General features: G+C 48.3%; 1 protein-coding gene across 3 annotated transcripts in view; it reads right to left on the reverse strand.

Moving 5' to 3' along the window:
- PLEKHA2 (pleckstrin homology domain containing A2) overlaps nt 1–17,016 on the reverse strand; it is an 82,843-nt gene that overhangs the window by 50,986 nt on the left and 14,841 nt on the right. The window contains exons 1-3 of one of the 3 annotated variants that reach the window (XM_047772419.1): nt 15,522–15,664; nt 15,143–15,236; nt 657–820 (exon numbers count right to left, since the gene is read on the reverse strand). In XM_047772419.1, coding sequence (XP_047628375.1) covers nt 657–797 — 141 coding nt within the window. In that variant the 5' untranslated portion in view covers nt 798–820; nt 15,143–15,236; nt 15,522–15,664. Of the gene's footprint in view, nt 1–656; nt 821–15,142; nt 15,237–15,521; nt 15,665–17,016 lie in introns of those variants that run through there. The other 2 variants (XM_047772420.1, XM_047772421.1) reach the window with 2 other exon arrangements.

Consider the following 17,016-nt stretch of genomic DNA (forward strand, 5'->3'; position numbering starts at 1 on the left):
TGCCTGATGCTAAGCAAGTCACCCAGTTCTGCTGTGGCCTTGCTGAAGTCAGTTCCCATACAAGACTAAGTTTCTCATCTGTCCCCTCCCACCCAGGATCCTATGATGCCCCAAGAAGGAGACCAAACAAGTCCAACCTTTGTCCCACTCAGGGAACCAGGTCACATCCCCTGTTGGGGAGGGGCCCAGACTGGAAGAGCAGGATGGCCATGAGGCCACAGCCCTAGAGAGAGGTTAAGAGGAAGCCAGCTGTGCCTCAGAGCCTGGATCCAGCCTGGCCAGCCTCTGCCGGACTTGTGCAAGTGTTCAATTCCTGAGCGTGAGAAAAGACACCAGATCCCCAAGGGTGGGAGCAATGAGCTTCTTTCTCCAGCTAAGATGTAGGATGGTTTCCTGCACATGTGTGTGTGCACGCATGTGTGTGTGCAAGCACGTGCACATGCGCGTGTGTATGTGTGTGTGCATGAGCATGAGTGCATACCTACATGTGTGCATGTGTGTGTGTGTGTGTGTGTGTGTTGTGGGGCTTTCCCCCCCACTGACCAGCAGGTTGTGCCGCCCACGAGAGAGTAAGCCCAGGCACTAACCCGGTGAGCATCCCCCCAGGCAACGGTGGGCGGCCAGCCACCCCTGCCCCTTCCCACGCCGCCTCTCACCTGGGGATTGTCCATGTACCAGAGAAGGCAGTTGGCCTGCGTGTCCAGAATAAAGTACCTCCGCAGAAACTTGCCGCTGTTCTCATTCTCCTCGATGTCCAGAAACCCACAGATTCGGTTCTGCCGATCCACATAAGGCATTCCTGAGCTCTGCTCACATCACCCTGCAGGGTGGGAAGGAGGGAGGGGCAATGAGGAGGAGTGCCAAGCAGGCATCTCACTCTGGCCCGACACACCTCTGCGAGAAAGGAGGCTGGCACCCTCTCTCCTCAGCTTCCTTCCCCAGGGTACCATCCCAGCCAGACCCTGGAGGCTTCTATCAACCCCATTCCACATCCTCAAAATCCACATATATTCAATGGACTTTCATGAGCCTCTACCATGTGCCAGGCAGACTGCTAGGCAGCTTTATGCACACGGAGGATGCAAGCCCAGACTCTGAGTTAGGGGCCTGTGTCCAAATCCCAGTTCTGGCCACTTACTGACTGTGTGACCACAAACTGCTTTGTCTCTCCATGCCTCAGTTTCTGCCTCCGTAAAATGGGAATATACCAGTACCTGCACCTCATAAGATGCTGGTGAGAATTAAGTGCTTGGCAGACATGAAACGTTCATAAACACTAGGTATTACTGTTATTACTCTTCAGAAAAGCCTGGTAAAGTAGGTCATAACCCAATTGTATACATAAAGAAACTACTGCAGAAAGGATGTCAGCTCTGGTGCTGGATAAACTCTGCCAAGGATTTGGGCATAAAGAGCAGCCCTTCCAGCTCCTTGATGGTACCATGGAATTAAATTTGAGGAGCTCCTGGGGCCTGGGGCAGAGCCACACCCCTCAGTCCAGCATCACTTCCTTCACTTCGCTACAGTCCTCTGACAGAGAACCACTTGTAATTGAAAGAATGAGGATGCAGAAGAAAACCCTAACACTGGACACTCTTCCCGACCCTAGAACAGGGTCTCAGGGATTTGGGACAAACTGCATCCTTAAGCCAGCCTCCCTTCTCCTCCTGGCTTCCTTTGGTCCATGTGACGAGCCAAAGTCAGGGGCTCCTCCCCCAAGGAGAGGAGGGCTCTCCTGGGTGCATGATATACTGCAGAAGCGGGAAAAGTGCCCAAGGATTAGAAAACCCCACGCGACATTCAGACCGCCCACCCCTGACCTGCTCGGCTTCAATAAAGCAAAACTCACTGTAACCCAACCAAGCCTGCCATGGCCCTTGGTCTATGACTGAGCATGGTGGTGAGGCTGGCTTAGGGCACTGGGTCAGGACATGTGCTACTGAGATGCCACAGCCACGGGCTTCTAGGCCAGGAGGTGCAAAAGTCCCATCAACAGGGACACATCCCCCCAAGATCGGGCTGATTCTAAGTGGTGATGGTGGTGTGGTCTGCCCTCTCCTGTCCCCACAAGGGGCCTTATGGGGCTGAGAGGCTGCCCCAAGAAAAACATACCCCATGCACATACACATACAAATACAAGGATACCAGGAAACAGTGAATCATTTGATTCCTGGAAAGTTCAGGCCAAGTCCCAGGGAGGTAGGTGACTCAGGCAGGAGGGGACCCCTCGGCCACTTGCTGGGTAAAGGTGGAGGAGAAAAAAAGTAAAGCAGTTAGGGCAATAGGACACAGATGAAACAGCTCAGCTGGAAATGAAGTAAAAGAAGCAGAAGCAGAAGAGGAAGTAAAAAAAGAAGAATAAGTGGGAAAAAGGAGGTTTAAAAAGATGGCACAAGAGCTCCCACGGAGGTACAAATGGGATCGGTGACATCTCTGGAGCATTGGTTCGATCCCTGGCCCAGAACAGTGGGTTAAGGATCCAGCATTGCCGCAGCTGCAGCTTAGGCAGCAACTGCGCCTGGGCTCTGATCCCTGGCCCAGGAACTCCATATGCCTCCGGGTGGCCAAGGTAAAAAAAAAAAAAAAAGATGGCAGAGGAGAAAGCAGTAGACATGGAGGGGGTGGCAGGGGGACAACTTTGCCCACAGTGCATCATGTGCCAGGGGTCCCCTGCTTCTCGGTGCTTCCCCAAACTAGGCCTCTGTCCCAGCGCCAGTCTCACCAAGGGGCTTCAGCAAAGAGAGAGAGATGGGCTGGAGCCAAGAGTTCAGAGCGAATGCTCTGGGAGGGACTTCAAGTCCTGAAGACACTGGGTCAAAGATGGAGAGGAAGCAGATCCCTGAGAAAGGATGCAGCACCCCCCAGGGAATCGGGGAAAATCGGGAGTCCTAGGCAGAAGGGCTGGCTCAGCCTCACAGTGAGAATGCACCCATCCCCCAAGAAAACTCAGCAGATTCCCCTGGTGCCAGTCCAGCCACAGAGACGGCTGTGCCAGGGGTTTCAGGGCTGTGGCCGCTTCTGGGGCCTCTCTGAGAGGAAGCAGAGTGGATAACAAAGCCGACCGTCTCCAGGCTGCCTTTTCAGTGTCCCCTCTTGGGCTCCAGGGATGAATCAAGTCAGAGGCTAGAAAGGCATTCTTCCCACAATCCTCCAACAACCCATTTCCCTCAGGGACCAAAAGGAAAGATAATACAAAGAAGAATTCTGGTCACAGGTCTCCTAACTGTGGTTCTAGCCCCAGAAGAAAAGCTGCTCAGACGTCCTGAGAGGCAGCTGAGTCACAAGAGCGCATCAGCTCGTGGGAGGTGGGGGGTTGGGTGGGAGGATGGGCTGCAGGAGCGCCAAGCATCACACGGAAGTGTGGTTAGAACAGCCTGACCTGCGCAGAAGCAACAAACCCAGAGGGCGCACAACACACAAAGCTGAGGTCCTGAGTGACCCTGAATCCTCCTCCCATGTATACAGCCCCCATCACCCATCACAGCCGCTGAGGTCTGGCACAGAGAGCCTGCTGCCTCCAGCCCCCAATTCCCTTTCCAACCTGCCTCCATCAACACCCAGGTCTCCACTGGTCCCCTTTTCCCCAGAGGCCCTTCACATACAATTTGCTCTGTCCCCCAGGGCCAGTCCCAATAACCGGGTAGTGGGGGGAGAAAGGGATGTGTGGCAATTGGTACAGAACGGGGGGACACCTGGCACATTCACATACTGTCACCCCTTCAGAATGTCCTTTCCAACTCTCTCGACCTTCTTTAGTTCCATAGTTTTAGCCTGTCTTCTAAACCCTAAAATCACTTGTTATCTTAAACGTCTTTCTTCTCTCTCTCTCTGGCTGGGCCTGTGGCATGCAGAAGTCCCCACCACCAGGGACTGAACCTGTGCCCCAGCAGCAACCAGAGCCAAAGCAGTGACAATTCTGGATCCTTAACCTGCTGAGCCACAGGAGAATTCCCCAAATGTCATTTTAACCGAGTTCCCCAGTGTAAAATTACTGGGTGGAGGATAACACTGGGTGATATGTCCCAAGAGTTGCCCATGCCATCACCACCATATCCTGGGCCCTCCACCTGGACAGTGACTCTGGTCCCACCTCCTGGGACAGCATGCCAAGAGTTCTCGCTGAGCCAGACCACCACAGCCCTCTCTCTCAAGCCAGCCTTCTCCACCTTTGCTCTAAGACCATGAGGAGATCAGCCAGCAAGGAGTTTCTCTGCTTTCACAACACATGGATGACAAAGAGCACAGACTACACGTGTAGGAAGGGACCTGGGTCCACCCCACTCGGCACCCTATCTTTCCAGAGCATGCCAACCTCCTTAGTGTTTTCCATTTTTAGTGCAAAAATCACAAGATAACAACGCTGGAATTAAAAAAAAAAAATCACTCCAGCCAACTGTTTTTACTTTTGCATGCTTTTTCATGCCCCTGTCCCCATAATCAGCTTTCCTAAAATTTTAAATTATATCACAAACATGTTCCATGTTGCTAGACAGTCTTTATAATCATTCTTTTTAATGGTTGCATAACGTCCCTGGACTGGATTGACTATAATTTACTTAAACCATTTCTCCATGATTAGACAAATTATATCTGATTTTTCTAATGCTAAAATTCATGTTTTTTATACTTTCTTTCTTTTGCACACAGAAATGGCATAAGTTCCAAAAAAATAATATGACTAGATTATAGGTTAGGACGTTTAATAATTCTTAAGACCTATTAGAAAATTGCTTTCTAAAAATATTTTATCCGCTTCTATTGCAGCCAGCAATGTATTGTTACCATTGCTACAATCTCACATACATTAAATGTTCTTATTAATTTCAACTGCTAGTTTAACTGTATGATAACCAGTGAGGCAGAACATTTTTTCATGTTTGTTTCTTGCTTCATCTTCCTTCCTAGACTTTGTTAAATGCAAATCAAAACTACATGTGCACACAATTTCTCTCCCTCTCCCCCTACCACACACACACACACACACACAAATACACACACATGCATACGCCAGACAAAACCAAAACATGGCCTCACACCATCCAGTTAAGTAAGTAACATATCTTAAATAGATAAGAAATACAAAATAGAAAAATAAATGTATCTTTTCTAAGTAGATAAAACAACATATCTTTTCTAAAACAGAAAAGAGACAAGTTTTACATGACCTCAGTTTCTTCGGGGAATCAGTTCCTAAGTATGGTGCTGCAAATGAAAAGTATGTTAAGTATTTAATTCACGGTAAAAGTGAAATTTTTAGAAAAAAAGTGAACTTGCATGGAGTTACTCATTGATCAGCAGCAGAAAATGGATTAAATTCAACTAAACGGAGATGCCTGGCTGGCTCTTGCTTGTTGACAAGATGAAGCTCATGAGAAAAGAGTCAATGGCTGCCTCCCTTCAAATGAGATGAGGGCCCCGGGTGACATCCCTGTTCCCAATATCTCCTCTACACCCCTTCCAGCGCCTCATGTCCCATCACTGGAGGAGATTCAAGCCAAGAATAAAATCGTCCCCTAGGAACAGAGGCAAGACATCTTTATCAGTCTTATTAACACACAAGAAATAACTGGGAGCAAGACTAAAACTCTAAAAAAATAAAATATGTGCCAGTGGGAGACTGAGGCAGGAGAGGGGAAGAAAAGTGAGAAGACCTTTGCTTGGAACAATGTAACCTACTTGAAGAAACTTCTAGAATTCTTATATACCTGGGACAGGAGTATGAACCTTTCTGGAAAGCAATTTGGCAATATATATAACAAGAGAGCTAAAAATATGCATACCCTACTTCTAGGATTCCATCTAAGTAAATAAACAAAGATGCAAATAAAGATTAAATTAAAAATATGGAAACTGCAGTAGAATTTATAATGACAAGAAGTGGGAAATGCTCTGAATGTCCCATGACTAAGGAATAATAAATAAATGATGGGACATTCACATAGGAAATGGTACACAGTCTTTATTTTATTTTAGATTTTCTTTTTAAAAATTTTTCTTGTTAAGTATAGTTGATTTACAATGTTGTCAATTTCTGCCATACAGCAAAGTGACCCAGTCATACACATATATACATTATATTTCTCATATATTTTCCATCACCATCTATCACAAAAGATTGGATATAGTTCCCTGTACTATACAGTAAGAGAGCACAGTCTTTAAAAAACTATGTTTTCAAGTACATTTAAATGAATCAGGGAGAAACACACCACATCATAAATTTTTTAAGATATAATAATATTTAGAATTAGATCTAATTTGGAAAATTTAGAACTACATTTAGAATATGATCCCAGTCCTCTAAATATTATTTTTATATTTATATATTTGGATAGAAAAAGATGGACATCCAGACACCAAAATTTAAGTTATTCTCTATGGGTTATGGGTGAATTTAATTTACTTCTACATATTTTCTGTATTGTTCAAATTTTCTTTTTCTTTTCTTTTGTGGCCACCCCACAGCATATGCAGTTCCTGGGCCAGGGGTCACATCCAAGCTGCAGTTGTGACCTATGCCACAACTATGGCAGCACGAGATCCTTTAACCCACTGTGCCAGGCCAGGGATGGAATTTGTGCCCTGACACAGCAGAGATGCCAGCGATCCCATTGTGCCACAGCAGGAACTAACTCCTGTCCAAATTTTCTGTGGAAGGTGTATGCTACTTTATTTAGCAGGAAGGAACGTTTTTTAAACGCCACACACACCCCTATCCTCAGCCTATACATTTTGAAGCTGAGAATAAATTTCTCAATTTGCCAGAGTCCATAAACAAGAAAACCTTGCCTAAATTGTAGCTCTCTCAGGACTTTTCAGTGTTTCAAAGTCTTAAATCTAAGAAAGCAGTAGTCGACCCATCACAACTGCCCCAAAGCCAGGTACCAACCCAAAGAGCTTTGACACCCTCCAACCTAGTAGGGTTTCCTACTTTCTTTTGCAACATCCTCTTAGAGAGGATTTCTTCCCCCTGCAGGTGTGGTTCCTTGCTCTCAGGTCATCATAAGAGGGGGCTCCGTCCTGGGGGTCAACTGAAGATTCCCACCCAAGATGACGCCTATCTATCCTTCTTCTTCTTTTTGGCTTTTTAGGAGCGCACCCAGGGCATATGCAAGTCCCCAGGCTAGGGGTCTGATCAGAGCTACAGCCACAGGCCTACACCACAACCACAGCAATGCAGGATCCGAGCCGCATCTTTGACCTACATCACTGCTCACTGCAATGCTGGATCCTTAACCCACTGAGTGAAGCCAGGGATCGAACCCTCATCTTCATGGATACTAGTCAGATTTGTTACCACTGAGCCACAAAGGGAACTCCAATGTCTCTATCCCTCTGCTACTACAGCACCTATGACAGCAGGCCCAGTACTCTGGAGAAAGTAAGCAGGGACCCCGACAAAGACCCTCCAGTGGAATTTTCCTTCTTGAAACTTGGGAGATGGGACTGACTTTTTTTTTTTTTTTTTTTTAATTTCCAGCATACAGAAATTCAAGCCAGGGTTTAAACCCTCACCTTGGCAGCAACTCGAGCCACAGCAGTGACAATGCCAGATCTTAACCTGCTGAGCCACTGTGGAACTCCCAGAATTAACTACTTTTTTTTTTTTTTTTCTTTTTAGGGCCACACCCATGGCATATGGAAGTTCCTGGGCTAGGGGTCAAATTGGAGCTGCTGCTGCTGGCCTACGTCACAGCCACAGCAGCACCAGATCAGAGCCACATCTGCAACCTATGCCAGAGCTTTCAGCAAAACCAGATCCTTAACCTACTGATTGAGGTCAGGAATCAAACCCACATCCTCACAGAAACAACATCGGGTCCCTAACCCACTAAGCCACATAGAAACTCCTTTAAAAAAAAAAAAAAAAAAAAAAAACTCTAAAGCTTTCTATTTATTATTATTTTTTTCTTTTTGGCTGCACCTGTGGCATGTGGAAATTCCTGGACCAGGGATTGAGCCCATTCCACAGCATTGACCTGAGCCACAGCAGGGACAGTACTGAATCCTTAACCCACTGAACCAACGGAAAATTCCCAACATTTTAAAATTAAATGCATAGATAAATGAATGAAGACACAGATAAATATATTTTTTTAAAGAAAAGCTAAAGAAAAGGAATACAAAAATACAATACCTTTCAAAATTGCACCTCCAAAAATCAAATAGCTGGGAATACACCTTATCAAGGAGGTGAAAGACTTATACGCCGAGAACTATAAAACATTAATCAAGGAAATTAAAGAGGATTCAAAGAAATGGAAAGATATTCCATGCTCTTGGGCTAGAAAAATTAATATTGTAAAAATGGCCATACTACCCAAAGCAATCTATAGATTCAATGCAATTCCTATCAAATTACCCATGACATTTTTCACAGAACTAGAACAAACAATCCAAAAATTTATATGGAACCACAAAAGACCCATAATTGCCAAAGCAATCCTGAGGAACAAAAACCAGGCAGGAGGCATAACTCTCCCAGACTTCAGGCAATATTACAGAGCCACAGTCATCAAGACAGTGTGGTACTAGTACCAAAACAGACAGACAGACCAATGGAACAGAATAGAGCACTCAGAAATAAACCCTGACACCTACAGTCAATTAATCTTTGACAAAGGAGGCAAGAATATAAGATGGGGAAAAGACAGTCTTTTCATCAAGTATTGCTGGGAAACCTGGACAGCTGCATGTAAATCAATGAAACTAGAACACACCCTTACACCATGCACAAAAATAAACTCAAAATGGCTTAAAGACTTAAATATAAGACAAGACACCATCAAACTCCTGGAAGAGAACATAGGCAAAACGTTCTCTGGCATCAACCTTACAAATGTTTTCTCACGTCAGTCACCCAAAGCAGCAGAAATAAAAGCAAAAATAAACCAATGGGACCTTGTCAAACTGACAAGCTTTTGCACAGCAAAGGAAACCAAAAAGGAAACAAAAAGACAACTTACAGAATAGGAGAAAATAATTTCAAATGATGCAACTGACAAGGGCTTAATCTCTAAAATGTAGAAACAATTTATACAATTCAACAGCAAAAAAGCCAACAACCCAATGGAAAAATGGGCAAAAAACTTGAATAGACATTTTTCCAAAGATACACAGATGGCAAACAAGCACATGAAAAAATACTCAACATCCCTGATTATTAGAGAAATGCAAATCAAAACTACCATGAGATACCACCTCACACCAGTCAGAATGGCCATCACTAATAAGTCCACAAATACCAAGTGCTGGAGGGGTGTGGAGAAAAGGGAACCCTCCTGCACTGTTGGTGGGAATGTAAGTTGGTACAGCCACTATGGAGAACATTATGGAGGTACCTTAGAAATCTATACATAGAACCACCATATGACCCAGCAATCCCACTCTTGGGCATATACCCAGGCAAACTTTCCTTAAAAAAGACACATGTACCCGCATGTTCTTTGCAGCACTATTCACAATAGCCAAGACATGGAAACAACCTAAATGTCCATTGACAGATGAATTGATTAAGAAGATATGTGACATATACATAATTGAATACTTCGCTGCCATAAAAAAGAATGAAACAATGCCATTTGCAGCAACATGGATGGAACTGGAGATTCTCATACTGAGTGAAGTAAGTCAGAAAGAGAAAGTCAAATACCATATGATATCACTTATATCTGGAATCTAATACACGGCACAAATGAACCTTTCCACAGAAAAGAAAATCTCGGACTTGGAGAATAGACTTGTAATTGCCAAGGGGGAGGAGGAGGGAGCAGGATGGATTAGGAACTTGGGGTTAATAGATGCAAACTATTGCCTTTGGAATGGATAAGCTATGAGATCCTGCTGTGTAGCACTGGGAACTATTTCTAGTCACTTACAATAGAGCACAATCATGTGAGAAAAAAGAATCTATACATGTATGTGTGACTGGGTCACCATGCTGTGCAGTAGAAAATTTACAGAACACTGTAAACCAGCTATAATGAAAAAATAAATAAAAATCATGATATAAAAAAATTTAAAAAAGCTAAAGAGCTATTCAATCATGAATGCTCTGGGTTACTGTATTAGAGGTCTTATTTTTAAGATCTCTAATGTGGCTTGAAGAGACAGGAAAAAAATAGAGTGAAATAAGGGAGATTCATCTACCTGATGGTCCTGATACTTTAAAGGTAAATAAAATGAGAGAAACTGAAAATAGGGATAAAGCTTACATGATATTGGCCCTGGGATGAAATAACCCACTATAACCTCCAACAGTTGAGAAGCGAAAAAAAATTAATTCATTTGTAAATCTGGAGATTTTTCTTTCACATTACTTGGTGTTGGCAGGAGAGGGAATTTCAGGGATTTTGCTCCAGAAAAAGAGTCAGGAATACAGCAGGGCATGCAAGGAATAACATCTGCTGCCTTGTCACCCTCAAGGGTAGAAGCTGGGGCAGTGGCATCGGTGGTGAGCGAGAGGGATACCAACAGGAAATTGCTAAATTTCTACAGGAGAAAGTTAATCGGGAAATGACATCAGAGGTCTCAGCGAGGACTGTAATAAGCAGACAGGAACTGGGGTGTGGAGATTAGAAAACGCATAGGCCACGTGAACGGAGAGTTCACCTCTGTTTCAATCTCCAGCCTCGGTGAGGGTGCCCTGCGGAGCCTCAGTCCTGCCCAGGGCCCGGGAAAAACACAACAGCAACAAAACACAAGCACAGCTATTTCAGAACTCAGCCCAGAGACTGGACCAAAGGTTATAACTTCAAAAATGTGGGGACATCTACTTCCTACTGTTATAACAGCACTGCATTTTGAAGCTGTCAAAAGAGCACATTCCAAAGAGTTTAAGGCCGGAGAGAGAAGGGAATGTACTGAGAACACGGTCCCAGAGGAAGTGCCCCTGAGATGCAGCAGCGATGAAGTCAGCCAGAAGGTGGGGAGGATGGGAAAAGGTGCCCAATCACCCACCTTCCACCCCCACCCGAGAATGCTGAATGGAGGGCAAAAGACACTCAAGGAATTTTTAAGGGGAAAAAAAAAAAAATACTGAGAACCAGGCAGAAACAACTGACTATGGATACCACTGCAACAAAGATGCCAAAAACAACAAAATAGTTGAAACGCTCATGACCTCTCTTAACAGCGGCCTCATCTCTGTTCAGAGAAACTGCGGTTATTGGAGCTGGTAGGAAACAAAGGCCTGCCCTGGGCTCCTCAGACCACCTCTCCCAGGGAGCTCCGCAGCACAGGGAGCCATCATGGAGGGAGGGGGGTATAAATAGCCTATAAAGACAGAGATCTCCAACTTTCAGAATGTGAAAATCCCCCCAGTTAGAAGACTCCCTGATTCGGTTTCACTGGAGGGCCTTTTAACAGCAGCCAAACAGGAGCCCCAGAGCCAAGACCTTCACTTCCAACTTGACCTTCTCACCCACTAAAACGTGGGCAGGAGGAAAATGCAAAGAAAGCATCCTTATTTCTTCTACGGGACTAGCCTTCTGCAAAGCCCTGAGAGGACGCAGACATGGCTTAAACCAATTGGGAGGCAGGTGCCCAGGTCTCTGGATAAGGGGAAGGAGGAGGGGCTGGGTGTGGCTCAGAGGATGCGCCAGTGACAGCGATCAGTTTGGGTGCCTCTTGCAAGAACATTTAAAAGGGTGAGCTTGCTGATCTCAATAACCCAGCTAGGTGCTAGAGTGAAGTGAAGGAGCATGGGTTGTAGAGTCCAACAGGGGCTGTAGAGGCCAAGAGACTCTACTACACTTTTCTGGGCCTCTTTCCTCATTTGAAAAATGGAGAGAGAATCACCACACCTACTTCAAAGGCTGCTGGTGCAGATTAAACGAATAATGTCTAAAAAGTGCTTCACAGGAGGACTGGTAGGAGACTAAGAGCTGGGTAAATACTTAATCTAAAAAGTAGTACACGACTCCCACTGGTATCACAAAGCTGCTGCAGGCCCTCTCCACCCCTCCAATATCAATAAGCAAATCGCACTGGCAAAGCAGTGACACCAGGATCTGTTACAAGGGAAGGCAGAGGCTGCCCTTACTCTTCCATCTAGTCCAAAAACCATCCTATTTCTCATCTCTAAAACTCTCCAAGAGATTAACAAAAAGTCCAAAAGATCCACAGCCTCCACCTTCTCCAGGCCACCCTGAAAATGATCAGAAGCAGGCAGGCAATAGGGTTCCAGGTAAAGGACTCTGAAGGTGCTTCCAGCTCCTCCCAGGGGAGAATCAGAGCTGATCTGCAAGTGGATGGATGGTCAAACGTGAGCCTTAGAGGATGGGACTGCGGGGCCCTAGCCTTTAACTGCAGTGTTTCTAGAGGAGAAGGGGACCTCAATTCCCACCCTCTATCTCAGCTGGCCCGCCCTTAAAGGCAGAAAGGCACACCAAGGCCCCGGAGCTGAAAGCCTCTTGCCTATAGTGGGTGGGTCCTCCCCAGGGAGAGAGCCCAATTCAGCCTTTAGTGCTCTGCAAGTCACTTCAGTCACTGGGGGTCAGGCCAATGAAAGGGCTTCTAGAAGAAAGAGAAGTTATAAAGCCCAAAAGGTTGGATGGGTTTAACAGCAGGGACCAGGAAGGGGAGAGCAGGGCAACCCAGGATTCAGAGTCAAGGTCAGCGGAGTCTTCCAATTCTTGCCTCATTGCACCAACCACAGGCTGGCTCAGAATGGGAAGGAAGAGACCCCATCCCTCCCATCTCTCTGCAGCCCGTCTCCTTGTTCTGACTAGTTCCCAGGCTCAAGGATGAACTTATTACATTGGGCAGAGCTAGGATTCTTCTCATGCCATAGGCTGTCATAGTATAATATTTGCTCTGCTTTCTTCCTTCCCTAACAGATTGGCTCATCGGAGTCCTCTCCAGCCCAGGAAGACAATGGAAAACTGAAAGTAAGGCAGCCCCAACCACTGCCAGTCCCAGCACCCAGATCATCTTTTCCAAGCTCCAGGACTACCTCGGCTGGAATAAGTAGTGCCGCCACCGTAGCTTCAGTGAACCAGAAGAGCTATTTACTGCACTGTGGCTACAACAAGATCGAATTTGAGGCCTTCCAGCCTTACAACAAGGCATCACCCATCTGTCCACCTGCCCCATGAAGAAGACAGGAGATCAAAGAAGTGCCAGCTGGGTGCATAGCAGGGAACCATGGCCCTGCTGCTCCTGGCTTCCTAGTGTTCCAGCACTTTCAGCAAATGCCACACATGCCAGCAGGAGGGCTGCTCAGAGGTCCTTGGTGGACAGGACTGATGCTGCTCCCCTTCCCACTTCCGCAGAATCTCTCCTTAAGGAGGCACCAACCAAAACCTGCATGTCCTCAGAGTTTATTTTAACCTCTAGGAAAATATCACACTCAATACAGTTCAGCTCACTCTGAGGACACAATGGGTTCTGCAGGCCCTACTTCCTTATACAGAAGAGAGAAGAAAGCACCAGTGAGAAGGGAGAAGAAGGGTTGCCAACTTTCCACAGGAGGGCAGGTGGTTTTCCAGTCTATAGCTAGGTGATGGCCCATGGGACATGAGCAAGGCACCCACTGCTAGGAGTGACACTGACACTTTGTAAAAAGCAGGGGTTACAAAGAGGGCAAAGGATACTCAGGTCCAAAGGCAACATCCAAGGTAAATCCTGATGAACCAGCTTGAACCAGCCTGAGCCACTGCCACACTGCTCTTTTCTCTTCCCTTTGGACAGGGGCAGACAATTTCTGCACTTGTGGTCACTCACTTATTCTTTCAACAAACAATTACTTAGCACCTAAGTAGACACCATACACCAAGCTGGCCACAGAGTCTTGACTAGAAGCTATGGCAAAAGTCTCCTACGTTCAACTGGCACGCAATAGAAGGCTGATATCTGAATCGATGAGGGAGGGTGTTTTTAAAAGCCTCCTTTTGAGAGTTCCCATCATGGCTCAGCAGAAACTAATCTAATATCCATGAGGATGCAGGTTCAATCCCTGGCCTTGCTCACTGGGTTAAGGATCTGGCGTTGCTGTAGCTGTGGTGTAGGTCGAAGAGGAGGCTCAGATCCTGGGTTGCTGTGGCTGTGGCGTAAGGCCGGCAGCTACGGCTCTGATTCAACCCCTAGCCTGGAAACCTCCATGTGCCGTGGGTGCGGCCCTAAATAGACAAAACAAACAAAAAAGCCTCCTTTAGTTTCACAAAGCCTGCTGGATCTCTATTTTAGTAATCTGCATTGAGTTCTAGGTTGTAGATGTGCAGCCTAGCCTGTGTCCTCCATCAGACTGTAAGCTACCTGAAGAGACAGGCTTCCTTTTGTTCATCACTGCCTTTCATGCCTTAATTACCCAATAAATGTCCATTGAACGCAACTGAAATAGAAAATAAGATCAAGATCTTTGGCTTTACTGTTTCTGAAGACTCTGCCACCAAAGAAAAATGATAAAGCTCCAGAAAGGAGGAAAAAGGGGCGCGACTTAAATATATTAAGAACAACGGAAAAAAATTAAAATAAAGCAAACAAATAAGAGCAACAGGGGTACAGTTTTGGAACTTCAGCCCAAGTGCAACCACGGCTCAGCGGGCTGAAGTGCCTCCGGGAGCCACACAGCTGGCGACCCGGCAGAATGCTTGTCCCCTCCCCCTCCCCTGCTGTTAACTCGCGTCTGAAAAACCCCATTCGGAGTCCTAAAGAAAGACTGGAGGAGGGGGTGGGAGAAGGAGTCAGAAGGGGAAGATTCACCAAGTAGGAAGGAAACCTTAAAGCGGGAGGCTGGGGGAAGGGTGGGTGGGTGCAGGGCTGGCCTGGTGAGGAGATGAGTACGCCCCGAGCTAGGTGGCCCCGCCGCACCTCCTCTCTGGACGTGTCTGCACACTTGCTTTCCTACAGTCTTCAAAACTGGAGCAGAAGAGGGAAGCTTGTAAGGTGAGGAAGAAGTTAGGGAGACGTACAGACAGCTCCCCTCGAAGTGCTTTCCCAACCTGGCACCGAACCTGCATTTGAGGACCGTTTCCTTCAAGTCTCCCCAGAGTCCGGAGTTCCAGAAGCCCGAGGGCCCTGCTGCACCCAAAGGGAAAGGAGGGATCTCCCCCGGGAGCCTTCTAGGCCTGCCATGTAATAAGGTTGATAGGCGAGAGAAAGAGGAGTTTCCACAGCCCAATCCGTGCCCCAAGGGACTTGCCTGGGCGTCCTTTGCTTGCCTTCCCTACCCGCAGCCCGGGCAGTCGTTGCGGGGCCGGTGCCCCAGCGTCAGAGCCCGCAGAGAAGTTTCGCCGCTGCAAACGTGAGAAAACGCAGCTCAGCAGCACACCCGCCCGGACCCGGCCCGCGGCCCCACCCCCGCAGCCCGACCCCTGGCGGCCGCGACCTTGGCCACCCCGCGCGCTCCCGAGGGCCGGAGGAGGGGCTGCGCCCCCGGCTTCCCTGGGGTCCCCGGGGGCCGCCGCGACCTCCCCGGAACCATCAGCCCGCAGGCAGGAGCCCCCGCCCGGTCCCTCGCCGGCCCCCGCGCGCCTCTCTGCGCCGCTCGGTTCCTGGGGCCGCGCGAGAGCCCCACTTACCCCGCCGCGCAGGGCCGGGGCTCGGGCCGGGTGCGTGGGTTACATCGGGCTGGGAGGCGCCTCTCCGGCCCGGCGGGCTGTCGCTCTCGGGGATTTTTGTCGCCACGAAACTCTAGGGGCCTCTCGCTCCTCTCGCTCTTCTCCCCCCCCAACCCCCACACCCTCCTTCTCTCTTGTCTCTCGGCTCTTTTTTCCGGGTTAATTACGTTTCGCATTAAAGGAAAACCCAGCCCCGGATGTGAGTACAATGCTCCGCCGAGCCCGCCGGGGGAAGAGAAGGGTGCCGGGGCGCCGCAGGCTGGGAGGGGGCGCGGCCCGGCGCGCAAGCTGCGCGGACCCGGCGGGGGCGCGGCGCCCGGAGGCGGCCCCCGAGGCTACTGGCCTGGACCACCTCGCCCGCGCCGGCGGCCCGGCAGGTGGGACGCGGCCGCAGGGTGGGAGGCCCTACCTCCGACGCCGGCCTCGGGCAGCAGGTGTCCGAGCGGGAAAGGGGCTCCGGGATGAGGGCATCTTAGAAGGAGGGAGCGCAGACTCTCTCTTTACCCCATTCTTTTTCCCAAAGACACCAGCGGCTTTACTTGGGCTTCCCGAGGACCCAGAGCACTTAGCCATGAGGGGCCGCGGGGTTAAGTCTAGGGTTAGGATAGATTGAAGCACCGCTGATTCTCCTGGGTTGTCATGAATGCGTCCCGGGAGCCCCGTGGGGTCGTACGTTCTAACGGGTGGGTAGGGACTTTTTCAGAGCGTGGCTCAAAGACGCCCTTCCAGCCCTCAGAGCGGGAGGGTGCTCTGGGGAAAAATGGGAACAGACAAGCAGGTATTAAGTAATATTGCTAAGAGGAACCTAAGAGAACCACTGGGTGCCAGTGCATCCTCTGCGTTATCTCATTCGATCCACGCGGCAACCCTGTGGGTATCCATCCTCTTCACGATGAGGAAACCGAGACTCTGAGACGTTAAGTAATTTGCCCTGGGTACCCACAGTTAATCAATGGCTGGTCAGTCAGGTTCTGAGGCCGGCCTCTCAGGTGAGGAAATAGGTATTTATTTAAATATACATTAAGTCGGGCACTTAAAGCCCGAAACTCAGAACCGTGGTGGATTCACCCTAGGATGGAGGACGCAGCGCTGCGATTTCTGGGGATTCTGATGCAAACGCAGTTGGTAAGGCCTGAGTCCGAGTTACTGGGCTTTGACAGAGGGGAGGGCTGAAGAAGACCCTCGAAGCTCAAAGTCTGGTTAAGCGGAATTGCCAGAAAGGCTGGTCCACATCCCAGTGTTGTAGGGGAAAGGCAGACTGTTCAGTCGTCCCCAGGACCTGAGGCAACAAGGCCTGAAGGAAGGGGGTGGGGGGCAGCCAGATCTGCCAGGAGGGAGGCAGGACCACACGCGCAGCACACACCCCGAAAGCACCAGTGATGAAACCACACTCGTTTCCTCTTCCATTTTGATTGCCAAAGCAAAAAAGAAAACGAGCCGCCCGCTCTCTCAGGTG

Source organism: Phacochoerus africanus, chromosome 3 (genome assembly GCF_016906955.1).
Source record: "Phacochoerus africanus isolate WHEZ1 chromosome 3, ROS_Pafr_v1, whole genome shotgun sequence".
NCBI classification, from domain to species: domain Eukaryota; kingdom Metazoa; phylum Chordata; class Mammalia; order Artiodactyla; family Suidae; genus Phacochoerus; species Phacochoerus africanus.